This window comes from Neolamprologus multifasciatus, chromosome 18, assembly GCF_963576455.1.
Source record: "Neolamprologus multifasciatus chromosome 18, fNeoMul1.2, whole genome shotgun sequence".
Lineage (NCBI taxonomy): Eukaryota > Metazoa > Chordata > Actinopteri > Cichliformes > Cichlidae > Neolamprologus > Neolamprologus multifasciatus.
The window spans coordinates 24,052,362-24,066,642 of NC_140456.1; the positions used below are offsets into that span (position 1 = coordinate 24,052,362).

At 43.4% G+C, this 14,281-nt stretch overlaps 1 protein-coding gene across 3 annotated transcripts; it reads right to left on the reverse strand.

Moving 5' to 3' along the window:
- Positions 1-373: 373 nt before the first annotated feature.
- On the reverse strand, positions 374-8,088 carry LOC146497987 (nuclear receptor subfamily 2 group F member 6-like). 3 transcript variants are annotated; one of them, XM_085141691.1, is made up of 6 exons: positions 6,697-8,088; positions 5,587-6,380; positions 4,199-4,293; positions 2,535-2,863; positions 2,116-2,362; positions 374-1,477 (listed from the first exon to the last, which is right to left on the reverse strand). In XM_085141691.1, the coding sequence occupies exons 2-6, from the start codon at positions 5,853-5,855 to the stop codon at positions 1,203-1,205; spliced, it is 1,215 nt and encodes a 404-aa protein (XP_084997817.1). In that variant the 5' UTR covers positions 5,856-6,380; positions 6,697-8,088; the 3' UTR covers positions 374-1,202. The 3 variants fall into 3 exon arrangements, with proteins under 3 accessions (XP_084997817.1, XP_084997815.1, XP_084997816.1); XM_085141689.1 differs by having other exon boundaries at positions 2,535-2,866; positions 6,697-8,082; XM_085141690.1 differs by lacking the exon at positions 6,697-8,088 and having other exon boundaries at positions 2,535-2,866; positions 5,587-6,689.
- Positions 8,089-14,281: the final 6,193 nt, after the last annotated feature.

A 14,281-nucleotide genomic window follows, 5' to 3' on the forward strand; every position in this document is an offset into this window, starting at 1 on the left:
TTGTTTTAGAATCGTTTCAAACGACTAAACTCAAGTAGGATTTAGACGTCAGCCTGCCGTTTCTCAGTGCATATGTGAAAAAGAAAACAAATATATATTTATATATACGTATATATAATAACAATGACGTTTGATCAAAATAACGCTGAATGCACCGTATTCAGCGAGTCAAAAACTCATATTCAGTAGACGACTGAAAATCAATTCGGGGGATCTAAGACTCGTGTTACACAGGCGTCCCAAATTTGTACTGAAAAACAAGGCAGTTGTCAAAAAGAAGGCGGTTTCTGGTGAACAAAATTTACAGAGGTTTGTGTTTAGGAAATATCAGACTAAAGCATTCTGATGTCTAGTGAGGTATTAGTCCGCTTCATCTTTCTATGCCTTTTTTTTTTTTTTTAATCTTCTTCAACTACACCACCAGTGAGCCCTGTGGATGAATTTAAATGCGCTGTTTACTCGATGGTCAGGCAGTCACAAGTCGGTTCATCTCGTTTTCTGGGTGTGAGGACCATCTCGTAGGATGATATGATAGACTTTGGTGAATTTTCCTTGGTTTTATCTCCTTTCTGCTCCTTTTCAGGAGCTCCTTAGTGTCTTCCTCGTTGTCGAGGTAAGAGTTTCCCTTCAACAGTGAGGCGCACAGATCGATCCATAATAGTGATACTTCATCATCCTGTTGTCAGTTATTTGGTTAAAAAGGTCATTGTATCACAAATGGCGAGCCATGGAAAATGAGCCTGGTGTGGGAAACACTGCTCCTCCGGTGTTTGTTGGCAGGACAGTTTTGTTCTCTAAATGTATTTGTAGTGGGGTGCTGCTGCCCTCTACATGAAACTGCAGAGTCTTTAGTCACTATGACATGTGGGTGGTGACATGACTGGCTGTGGTGGCCATATCGGAGCCCAGCGTGAGGAGCTGGTCTCCGGCCTGGGACCTGGCACCAGAACGACAGCACTGGCAACAAGACAGCTCCAGCTTGGCACTGGCTATGCTATTCTTCTACTCTCTTCTTCTGGAGACCCATGTGGAGTCTGAGGGCTCGTTCATGAGGGGGAATTGAGCGGTTACAGTACAGTGCATATGATGGCCAGCTGGCGCTGCAGTTTGATAACCACACAGATGGATAGTGATGAGTCAGGAGGTTTCCTGTGGGTCCTTGTCGTCACTATTACCAGACGGAGACCTCGTCTGTCAGGGAGCTACTGTCCTGGGACATACGGCCAGCTGATTGAGTTTCCGGAGAGCTGCATGTCCCGGATCAGCGTCTCAATGGGTGTCTTTCCTATCAGGCGCATGAAAAAGAGCTGGGAGATGAGGCTGGCAGGAACAGCACGCAGGGCGGGCAGGCGCAGGAGGAGGCGGCCGAAGCGCTGAGGCTGACTCGGGTACTGCATCCTCTCGTACTCTGTCAGAGCCACCTGAGCCTTCTCCTGCAGAGACTCCACGTGTACTGGGTCTGTTAGACCACAGGCATCTAAGAGGGAGGAGGGAGGAGGCAGTTACTTAATAGTGTGGGCAGGTTACATAAAGAGTCGTGATGAGCCTAGAGGAAGGATGAAATCCCAGCAAATAATGTAATAAAACCTCCCAGAGGGAAACACGTGAAACCAGAGTGCTTCATCTATGGATGCTCTCAGGCCTAAACGTGATTTATAAGCCTCACTTAAAAAAGTTTTACTTTAAATAATGATCGCTTTTAGAGGTGACAGTCGCTATAAACTATTTCTTTAAGGCAGACACTTATGTAAGACTTAAGTCAGGAAAAGCTCAGGGCTCATGATGATCAATGGTGCTGCTAATTACAAAGCACTTAAAACATTACTGCATTTTCAATGACAAGCCAGGAGATGGTGCCATAGGAGGTAAATTGTTCGATGAATGCCTTGGACTAAGTGGCTTGTTAGTCTTCCAGCAGTTCTTTTTGTTTTTTCTCCATGAAAGAAGAAGAAGGGTCTGTTTTACAAGATAAAGCTGTTGGATGTTTGCCAGGCACCATATAACTGTGAGGATTTGTACCATTCTTTTGTTGATCTAGCTGTGCTAAATGACAGCAGGTGAAGTCAACAAGCAAGACGTTTTCTGCTCTTACTAGCCACTCGAATCACTAATCACCTGGCGAGAACAGCGCGATGGCCTTGAGACAGCTGTACTCAGCAGAGTCCACCTGTAGCCTGGTCAGCTTGTCCACCTGGTCCTGGAACACCCTCACCTGATCCATGAAGGACACCACGCGCTCCGCAGACATGGGCGAGGAGTGGAAACCAGCTGCAGCCAACAGGGGCGCCATGTGGAGCGGCAGGGCAGACTGCGCCGCGCTGAGGATGAACAGCTCGCTCCAGCTCAGTCTCAGCAGGGCCACCTGAGGATTTAGTAGTGTCTCAATCAGTGACACCCCCCCTCAACACTTTAATGTCTACTCAGTTCATTCTGCTTATCTTTTACAGCTCCTGCAATATAATCTGATAAAGAGGGAAGAGTCTTTCAAAGTCAAAACTGTATATGTGGCTTTTAATTAGAAATAATCCTCTAACCTGGTCGGACACAGGCAGCTCAGGGAAATAAGGGATGTTCCTCGCCCACTCCACTGTGCTGAAGAGTAACCGCGCAGCCAGTTCACAGATATTATCTATTCCCATAGCGTTATCAGGACCGGCCTGCTGGTTGTACTGGTGTCCGTAGCGGCTGTTGGGGTAAGGCTCGGCTCTCAGCAGCTGGGAAATAAGTTCAGACACTGGCTGACCACCACCACTACCTCCATTGTTGTTGTTATAGAACTCGCCGCCTCCAAGGCCACTGGCGCCACCTATGGGTGTGATGGAGGGGCTGAGGCTCGGCTGAGGTGGGATGCGACCGCGTTGAACTGCTGTATTTTGGTTGGGGGACAAAGGGGAGGAGAGGAAGGAAAGGAAAGGGTTTGGAGAAGAAAAGGGCAGAATAGAAAATTGCAAAAGACAAGGGGAGGTGATGGAGGGGATTTGGTTGAGAAGACCAAAGAGAAGAAAAGTTAAAACTGAATTCAGCCAGCAGTTCATTTCTGATTACCAGGCCTGACTCAATTAGGAAGCTATTCTCCAGCATTGAAAGCATGCACAATCAAACTCAGCTCAAAGCAGGGCAGAAACCAGTAGAGATCTCTCCATTTGGGGATATTAATTGCTGGTATGAGCATCTGCCCTTTTCAAGCGTCCTTGATCAATATGCCCAATTCACACATACAGTAGGAATGCAGCTCACTAGCTGACTCTGACCTCTGACCTCTCAGTCAAGGTAGTGGAGCAAAGGGAATCTCTCTCGTTTTCTATAGGGACTCATAATGTGTGTAGTTAGCGTACTTTGTGATCTGTGATTACAAGGAATAAACCAACTGAAGGGACACTGAGGGAGGACGTCTGTGCTTAGAATCTCCTAAATGTTGATGTCAGTTTTAAAAGGCCTAACAAATGTGTTTGTATACAACTATTTATTTATTTGTTGTTGTTGTGTATCTGTCAGAGTGACATTTACTGATGGCCTCGCCTGATCCTCCACTTAGGGTGAAGTTCCCATATTGGATTCTTCTTGATTGAGCCAACAAGTCAGAGGGTTTCTGTAGCTTCAACCAGAGGTTTAAGCCTCTGGGACGCAGGTGTCTTAGCCCTGTATCCCTCTCACTCACTGTTACGCAGGCACTAGATTAAGCCACTTAGTACATGGCATTGAGCTGACACGCATGGCTTGCTATGCCATGATAGGACCTAGAGAACCATGTGTGCCATTCTCTGCACTACAGAGCACAGAAAAGGCAAGATCACACTAGCAGATAATTACTACTATACTTTAATGGGTTTTTATTCTTTTTTTAAAAAAGTATCTGACGGAAATAACAAGAAGACTCTGATGCTTAGTACTGAATGTCACTTATTCCCCCTTTTTTATAGTGTAGTGGTTTACACATTTGCCTAACAAGCGGAAGATCCCCGGTTCTTTGGGGTTTACGTAGGGAAGGGTATCCAACATATAAATTAAATAAGCAGAGCTACCCACTGTGACGACCCCTTATAAATACAAGAGCAGCTGAAAGTAGCCTCTTTTATTCATTCAGCTGAACCATTTCCACTATTGTGCAATTACAATCACAGCATTTGCCACAGTGTTTCTTATTCTTGCCAGAAAAAGTGAATGAATGGTAAAATAATTTGGGGAACAGGATAGTTACCTTCTTTGCGCATGCCAACGCGGAAGCACTTCTTCAGGCGACAGTACTGGCACTGGTTCCTGTGGTGCTGGTCGATCTGACACTCTCTATTTGATCTGAGAATAAACCCGCCAAAAAAAGTCAATTAATGAATAATAAGTCATTAAATATTTGATTGTCTGGAAAAATGAAGATGGCCTCGTGTCATCGCATGTGAGACGGAAAAGAAACAATTCTGCAGCACATGCAGCAGAGCAGCATTACATATGTGTAAAGTTAATAAACATTTGCCTCACATCACACCTCTTACATACTGCATTTACATGTATTAAAATACATCGACCACACTGTCCTGTAATACAGTTAATAACGGTCAGCTTTACTGCGGGCGTCAGTTTGTGTGACGTGTGATCAAAAGCGGCCAAACCTGATGACAAATGTAAGAACAAACCCCATAAACAGCGAGTGGAAAAGCTGCTCTGCTCTGATGTGCAGCCATTATCTTCCTCTCAAAAAGAACAAACAAAAAATCTGCTGAGCATAAAAGCTGTTTGCAGATTAGTGTCAACAGTCTGATGCCAGCACTTCCTTTTAACAGAGCTACTCAACATTAATATTGCATTATGAAACTAGATTTTCCACGAGGCTGCGCACAACATGATGACGCCCAGAGAGCTGATGGCTACACGGTTCAGTCATATAGCTTAACTGTATGTAGCTGTGCTGTGAACAACAGACGCTTTCATTATTATTCAAGTAAATTGGCTAAAAATGTTATCATGGGCTAAATAAGTCAAATGAACAGCAAATAAATAAATAAATAATTGTAATTAATTAATGGATTCAGATACTTTTTAGATCAGAAGTGAACAGAAATAATCTGAAGTGAGAATATCTTGGCGTGGCAAAGCATACAAGCTGAAGAGCACGGATAGTTATTTTTAAAAAATTGAAAATAATCACTAGTTTCAAAATTGTAATGGCGATCTAGTGAAACATATAATAAATATTAGCTACAAATAATAGCTGATTTGATTAGTAACGTTTCTGTTATTTTGGGGGAATCGTTTAGTCAGAAAAAAACAGATAATAGAGAAAATGTTCTTCCCACATGAAAGCAGTTTGTTTTGTGCCACTTATAGTACATCCAGTACAACAAGACAAAGAAATGCAGCGAGTCCTCACATTTAGGAAGTTTATATTTGTCAATAATAACTATTTTTAAATATTTAATTTAGGCTACAATATTTTTTAAAAAGAAAAAAACATACATGGACGTATTTTTAACGATAACTAGTCTCATTTCCTCTTTCAACTTCCAGTATCCTGTCTTACGCGGGTTTCTCAACGCTGTGCGAGCTCAGCCCATCAATAAATCAAAAAAATAACAATTACCCACAATGCCTCACCTGCAGGTGTAGCTGAGGTTGCGCCTGACGCTCCTCTTGAAGAAGCTCTTGCATCCCTCGCAGGTGAACACTCCGTAGTGTTTCCCGCTGGATTTGTCCCCGCACACCACGCAGTCCACCACGCAGGCCTTGTCATCTTCTCCGGCTTCCATGTCGCTGCCTCCCGCCTGGGGAGAGCCGTCTTCCTCCTCCCCCCTCAGGTAGCCCTTGTCCCCCAGCCCGTTAGTGCCCCCATTGGGATCTCCCCAGCCCCCACTCACCATGGCCATCGCTTGGTTACCAAACCACCGCAGAGGAAAATGGGACAGGCAGCCAAGATTTCTGGTTGCTGTCAAGGTAACATAAATATCAAAAAGTCCAGACTGTGTGTGTGTGTGTTTTCCCCCACCTCTCCCTCTCTCAGTTGTTTATGAAGTCTCTGGGTTATTATACCAAAGAACAGAAAGAAAAACAATCCTCGGGGTTGATGGCAGATGTCAATGAGAGGGGGGTTAAAAAAAGGAGGGGGCTCTAAGCCTTTGAGTAGAAGTGTGTTTGGCAGGAGAACAAAATAAAAACAAGAGCGATCAGTCTCCTCCCACTCCACTATGACCTGGAAACAGTCTCAGTGTGGCAACTTTTAGTTTTGCATGCATGTAGATTTCAGTGTCTTGCTCTGCTCTTTTCTCTCTCGCGCTCTCTCTTTATCCAGCTCGTAGCCCCTGCCTGGTGTTTTCGTCCTCTTCTTCAGACCAGTTCCTGAGATGGTTAAGGGCAACGAGCACTGCCCAGGCAAATAGTCTCAGCCGAGGAACCTTACACAGGAAACACACATTAAGCGCACACCCTCCAAAATTAGAGCAAAACACAAAATCCTTTGCAAGCAAACGGCACGAGGTGCAGAATCCTGTCTCGCGCTGCTCTGCATGCTCTTGTCCTCTCACACACGTACAGCCCTGTCTCTGTAGCAACAGTAATGGCTGAAAAAGGACCTCAGCATAGCTCGCCTCAGCACATGCCTGGAGAGCATTTGACCGCCCCTCTTAAAGTACCCCTAACACTGAATTTGCCCTTGCTAGTAGCAGCTATTCTGTGTATGTAGAGTCCTTTGAGAGAAAATGTCAAGCTTACCTTAGAGCAAACAGTAATGTGGTGTCTGTGGCTCCCCTCGCTGAAAAAGAAATCCTCTCGTCGCTCTAGAGATCTTCCTGAGAAGGCAGGCAACTCTTCTCTCCCTGCTGTAATCCTCTCAGCAGCAGCAGTAGCATTGTGACCCGTGATGGAGACATTCCACACTGAGCAAACCAAGTTAATGTCCACGCAGCAGCTGCAACATTTTCAGGTGGTCACGGCGGTCCTCAGAGCGATGTTGGGGGCAGCTGCAAAAGCAGCAGCGGTGGCAGCAGACCTGGCGACGTGGACTGCCTGCACTCACTTCCAAAATACACACCAGCAGATCCCCGGCACAAGGAAGTGATCTCTCTTCCTTGCTTGTTGTAGCTTGTTGTAGCTTCAGTTGTGACACAAGCCTCTGTGCTTCCTGCTTCCACAGAGAAAACCCAGAAAAACAAGAGAGCGTACAAGAGGGTGTCCGTGTGCTCAGCCCTCCATAGTTCCTGCGGTCGCTCTCCAGGCGCTTGTGCAGCCTTCTCCCTCCAGCCTTTTGTCAGTGCTTGTCCACCAAGAACTAATGACTTGCGGCCTAGCCCCTGTGTGCTGCTTTTCGCCTCTGTGTGTGTGTGAGAAGCTTTTCCCTATGGCTCAGGCGATCAGAAGGAGGGGGTTGCAGAGATGGGTGCTCCTCTCACCCCTCTGTCTCTCCCTCTCCGGCTTCACAGTCCACAAATCAGATTATGATTCAAGGAAATGGCTGAGCTCGACACACAGACTGAAATTCTCAGCATTTGCTTTTTCCCCCCACCTTCTGTCTCTCTCTCTCCTCGACCCTCTTTCCTGTTGTCTGTTTTCCTCCAACGTATTTGTATGTGTCTGTGTGTGTGTGTGTGTCTGTGTGTGTGTCTGTGTGTGTGTTTGAGAAAGAGAGATCAAGCAAAGCCGGAGAGAGAGAGAGAAGGAGGGAGGGGAGCAGGAGTGTATGCAGAGGGGGAGGGGGCTGTGTGTGTGTGTGTGTGTGTGTGTGTGTGTGCGCTCCCAGGGATTTGACACTGCTATTCAAGCCCTGTGGTTACCATGGTGCTGGCTGCCTTATATGGCCATTGGAGTCAAAGAGCAAAGAGAGTGGGCTGTGTAGGGCAGCGTGCGCACACAAACACACACACAGGAAGAATGTGGAGGATGTCTGTCTTCAGAGATGCAGAGAGCATGACCCCGAGGCCTCAAAAACCATCCCGACAAAACCAGATTACCCAGAAGCCCCACAACAAACACATGCAAGCCAATCTCCTGCTTCGCCTTTGTCTTTAAGAGCACCCTCAGATTCATGCGTTCATATCACAGTAAACTTTATTTTTTAAGAAGCCAAGCGAGGTAGCATCGAGGTGAACTTTAGTTCCCAGCGCAAAAGCGCACTGCGCCGCGAACGGTGCTCTTTGATCCCGCGTACATGTGAGCAGTTCTCCCGAGAACACTTTTATTGTGCTAGAAAATAGAGGTTACCATTTTATGGTCACTGCTCATTTCTCAGAGGTCCTCTGTTTTCAGCGCTTTGTTGCTGCACACGGTGTTTTGTGTCGGAGGTTACCCCGAGAGGTCAAGCTGACTTTCACGCCCCTTGCCACGCTAAAGCCCGGGGTCAGATTCCGATAAAAGGGTTGGAGAGGAGGGACGACAATCTCGGATAAGAGCTTCAAGAGATAAGTGATGAATCTGCTTGTAAACTGCGCAGCTTCATGGGGGTCGCAGTCGAAGATATGGATAGATGAAAGTGCCCTGAGAGATCCCATTATATGCAACTTGTCTTATCTAGAGATTGTGAAGGTATCTACCCCCCAACCCCACCCTACTGACAAGCAGCTGGTTAGCCCCACCCCCATCTGCACTTTTATTGCATTCCTAAATCTAAATCCAGCTTTACCGCTCTCCCCCTGCAGAACACTGTGTGTATTTGTGTGTGTGTGTGATAGAGAAGCATTGTCCTAACCATTGTGCAGCTAATGGGTCATCAGAGGTTTGTGTGGGAGAGAGTGTGTGTTAATTTGAATGAAAGTCCCTTTAATTAGGCCTCTGTGCCTGCTTATTGTCACTTCTGGTGTTGAGAAAGATTAGGCTTGTCAAATAAAAGGCTGCTTGTAAAAGGAGTGTGTGTGGAGAGAGATGAGATTCCCAGCAGGGCCGATAATCAATACTTTTTGTATCTGAAAAACAGTAAATTTAAAGAGTTCCCATTAATTGGCCTGTCGTTAGATGTCAGAAGATTTTCAATTTGGCATTGCAGGTCAGAGGATGTATTACAGGTTGATTTACGCAATCAAAACAATTTTAAAACCATTTTTTTCTGAGTGTTTTGTGTAGCTTACTGACAGCATTATAAATAATGCTGTCAGTAATATTTTAGAGCTCTTGTGGATTCAAACCCCTGGATATTGAACTTTTTTGTTTTTTTTTCCCTTTTTTTGGCCTTTATTTTGAGAGGTTAGTACAAGGAACAGGCAGGAAACAGGGAGAGAGTGAGAGGGGGATGTGTCACACAGGAAATGGTCTGACCTGCACGAGGCTCCGGCAGTAGCCTTTGGCATTTGTGTCGCCTACTCAACCGGCGGAGCTTTAACAGCACCCAACTGCCCTTCTTGTATGTCATTATCCATGCAGGTTCAGCATTAGCGCACCAGATTGCTGCCACTGACATGTTCTGTCTTCAAAACATGTCAATGGCATCTTCCTAAACTCTCAGTTTTAAAAATGTCAGTAATAAAATTGTCATTTACAGAACCCGAATAGCATTTCGCACACAACAGGTGTGACATTTAAGATCACTTTTTGCAGAAAACAATGAGAATATTTAACATTCTCGTCACTTCAACGCCAGCGTGTCTGTCCGATTTAATGCTGCTACTGGGGGCAGCAGAGGTGTGACCTTTGGACTTGCAGGATGTGATCGCTCCCAGCGAGAAATCCAGAAATGCAAGACTGTGAAAAATATCTGTCAAGCAGCCAGAACAACAGACACAAACGTGCATACACATAAAATAGTGAAGTCTGACTATCTAATAGCAGTTTAAACATTTGGAGATTCTCTTTAGGTCAACAGGGTCACGCTACTCAAAATGCAAAATGCTCCCACTTATCAACAGTTTTAAGATAACAACTGATGGGTTAGCTCAGTTTCAAAGACTGCTAAAATAAGCGAGGCCACTTTTTCGCGGCCTCGCTGTTTCGCATATTTTATTTTTGCATGCTTTTTGTTTTGTTTTTGTTTACAGCGCATTGTGTCCCGCATCCTGATCGGCTGTAGACCATTGTCAATCAATCTCCTCCATGCCATGTCTCCAGCTTGTCAAATTTACATAAATCTTCGATCGCTAGCAGTGTAACTCTGAAGTGCTGTACTTTATGCTTGTAAGTTTTCTCCCCAACAAACACAACAATGTTGCCGAAACGTTTAGCACCGTCAAAGGCACCTGCGTAGCACCCAAAAGGCAGAGGAAGATGCTAACCATCGCAGAAATGATTGGACTTCTGGACATGCTAAAGGAAGGTAGAAGTTACCGTATATTTCGGACCATAAGGCGCATTAAGCGAAGCAAGATAAGTCAAACTTTACTCAACTCATTCTTCTTGCTTCCTCCACTTCCATACCATTGATTCATTAATGTTGAATTCTGTGGCAGCTGCTCTATTCCCATGTTCTGGACCTGAAAACAAGGTTTGATCTTTGGTTTTATTCTATGATACTGGAAATATTTTTTCTACTAAGATTTGAACTTTGAGGGTTTAAACAAGAGAGAAAAGTGTGAAAATGTTCATGCCTGTCTGAGAAAAGTGTATAAAGTGTGTAGTGAGGGGGTTTTACAGCCTTAAAACATCTATAATAATTGTAAAAAAATAAAGTTGGCTACTTTGCAGATTTCACCTATAGCAGGTTATTTTTTAGAACATAAACAAGGGACCTCTATATACCTGTTACTTGTATTACACTTTTGATTGGTGTAAGAAAGTCAATGAAAGTTTGTTTGAAGAAACAGAAAAAAAATCTAAATTGGCATCCACGAATAAAGTTATTATCTCTAAATTTTGACTTAATATCTCAAAATTAGAGTAAGGAGCAAAGCTCAGGTTAGTCTGAGACTTACTAATTTGAAATACTAAATAAGTACTGTATCTCAAAATTTCTTTGGGAGAGGGGGCTTGAAAATTTGTCCTACGGATGGCAAATTTTTATCTATCTTTTTCCAGTCCCATGAAAATAAAAACATTCCCACAGGCAGAAAAAGCTTCCATAACCAGTCACATCAAGTGAAAGAGTCAAAAACTTCCCATGTTTCTGATGTTTGCCGAAAATTATGAACGTAGAGGTGATGCAAACAGTGAAAATCAGAGCATTTCAACTACCCTACTTTTTTTGATAGTCAAATGAGTTCATACTCAGATATGACTGACAGCTGCCAGCAGGTAGATCCAGTCTTGCAACAACCAAGCAAAGGTTGGTCACCTGTAGTAAACAGGGCCTGTGATTTTTAGCCCAGTCTGTTCTTTAAAAAATGATGTGTGTGTGACAGAAATATCTATGAACGTCACCTCTCTGAGATACACAGATTAAAGGAAAAAAGTAGCTTGAACTAATTTAACCCCTTTAAAATTTTAAGCATAGTCTAGACCTGCAAACCATATCCCAGAGTCCCTCAATGTTGAGTTTTCATGCACCAACATCAGTAATTATAAATAATTAAACAATCGCACACCACAGCAGGCAAGCAAGCATTAGTATGCACCACCATGATGGTCTTATGTTTTCCATTTCCTTTGATATTGCCTTGATGACACTCTTTTATTTATTTATTTATATATATATATATATATATATATATATATATATATATATATATATATATATATCACAAAAAATGAAATTGAAAACAAAATAAAATCTATCATAAGAAGAAAAATGTAAGTGTGCTTTATTTAACAACAAAAAAATAAAAGTAATAGATTGTAACAGCACCAGCAGTCTGTAACATACTGAAGAATCTGAAGTACTCAGAGCATTGCAGTGCCTCGTACACGAACACTGTGTCTTTGTATAGCTGGCTGTGGCTTCTTTTACTGAGGTAAGAAATGTCCAAGTTTGTTACGGATCCGAGGAACCAAGTGAACAAGACACAGCTGAATCCTTTCTTCAAGGTTAAGCAGCCTGATTGGGGTCAGAGTTGGTGAATACATCAAATGCTGACAAGCAGCTGGTTAATAGAGGACATGGCTAGCTAAAAAAGGCCTGTTAGTTGACTTTACAACCCCATCACTAGACGGAGGCTTTGTTTGCTTTAAAATCACATCTAAATATACACAGTTTTACATCTCTACGTTTACACACGCATGTAAATCTGGCAGGTCTTGATGCATGCACAATCATCCAGCTACATAAATCCCAAAAGGTTGATTTAGTTCATGTGGACGTAACGTTTTCAGTGGGAGAGACGTTCATCACGCATCCAGTGACTACAGTCCGAGACAGATTAAGTCACACTTGAACGAGTACCGAAATGTTTCTCCCACTGAAAACGCTACGGCCACATGAACTGAATAAACTTTGTGGGAAAAATCTGGCATGTTTTTATGTGGGCTCAAATATTTCATTTAAACTGTGCAAAAGTTTGACTTTTTCCTATACGTCTATCTACCTAAATGTCTCCATTTCTATGGGATTATTGTCAATCTCTCAGGTTAGAGATGACTAGGTTATCTGAGTAAATCATCTTATGCAATTCTAACATAAAACAACAAGTTTTTCAAGTTTTTAAACTCTGCTCAGAAAACCTATTTGTCAAATTTAGAATGATTGTTACTTTTTTGGCTTTAAGCTGCCAGCTTTCCTTTAAATTAAGTTTACGGGGCAGTTAATTGAACCGTTAGCTTGTGTAGACAAGTTCAAACATGAATCACTACTGTTAGTTAACATTTTACCTATTTAAGTTACCTTTAAATGCCTTCATGTTAGTAGTCCATCCCTCTCCTCGAGGCATCCTTACCCAAACTCTAAACTGATCTAAACGTGTGCTTTTCAACTGCATCAACATATGGAAAGTAGGTCCTTACTTAAAAGCAGTCGTGAGGCGTCTGTGTTAGCCTTTTTTTGCAGGGCTGGCGTTTCATCACGCTCTGATGGCCGTCAAATGTTTAGACTTGCAAGTGACAGCTTCGCCCTGAGACAGCGTGACCTCTGACCTTTGAGGAATGGACAAGCCTGGTAACAAAAACAGAAGCCTTTTGTGTGGGTCCAAAGGGAAAACATCTGCTGTGTGCTGAAGACACAGAGAGAAGGAGGGGAGGGGGATTAACTCCCAGGTATTCATCATTTGGGTCTTTTCAGTCACCTCAGATGAGAGGTGCCTGGTGGGAACGTGCAGAAAGCCACTGTACATTCCATCATTACAAGCGAAATCCCCCCCCCCCCCCCCCCCCATTCCTCCCGATAATTTCACGTCTGCCTCATGCTCAGCAGGAAAAAATGATTAAAAAACATAGATAAATACAATATATATGAGGGGGAAATTTCTTTGATATGAATGCTCCAGTCTTTCTTATCACATAACCGCAGGAGGTGCTGGCCACAGCTATTCTTTCATTTTTTATTTTTTTTCTAAATTAAATTTGAGCCAGAATAAATGATCTGAGAGGATGGCACATCACAGGGCCTGTTGAGAAAATTCATTTCAGCAATTCTGTCTTTGATATCATCGCGCATTGTCGTGATAAATGAACGTCTGAATTTTTTAACCCCGCCGACGCGGTGCAGTGCCATTTAAATTCAGCTCAAGCTGGAGCGCAGACAACAAGTGCAGGTATTTCCACTTTCTTTGTGCACAAACTCTGCACACGCCGTTATTTAGCACCACCTTGTTTATTTGCCTTTCCACGGTCTGATGGTTGACGAAGGCATGTACCACCTCTTTCCTTAAGTAAGTCACCCAATATTGCACATGTTGTGAAACAGGTAACCAGATACGTTGGAGCAAAATACCAAGGATCAAAACATATCAGATCCTATGGTGTGATTCTGGTGTCATCCAGGAGTTTTTATTAGGAAATAAGTTTGTTTTTTTTTGTTGGGGCAGATAAAACAGTATGCCAGGTAGGTGGTCCAGGAAGCACTGGAGTAAAAAGGAAACATGTAAATTAGATTCCTTTTCAAATATTTGGTATTAAGTGAAAGCTGGACATTTTAGGGAATTATCGAGCAGTTGCCAGGCAACCAGCGGAGCCTCCAGGAAGTTAGTGCTCCCAGCCGACACATAACACAAACCCCCTCCCGGTAAAACTGCAAATTGTTTATACGCTTTGGTGTGTGTGCATTAGAAAAGTGAGATGTAACAATTTAATTTGTGACTGTTGAGAGCTGAGATGAGAACAGCCGTCGCAGTTTCATATCTGTCACATGAAGCGCAGACAGGGTAATGTTAGCCTAGCTTAGCATAAAAGCTGAAATCAGATCTGGATGTTCACAGGGACCAGCACGAAGACAGGAAGCTACTTCAGAAGTAGCTTTTTTTTTTTTTTTTTTTTTACATTTTTACATTTTATCTTTATCACATCTCTTCACTGG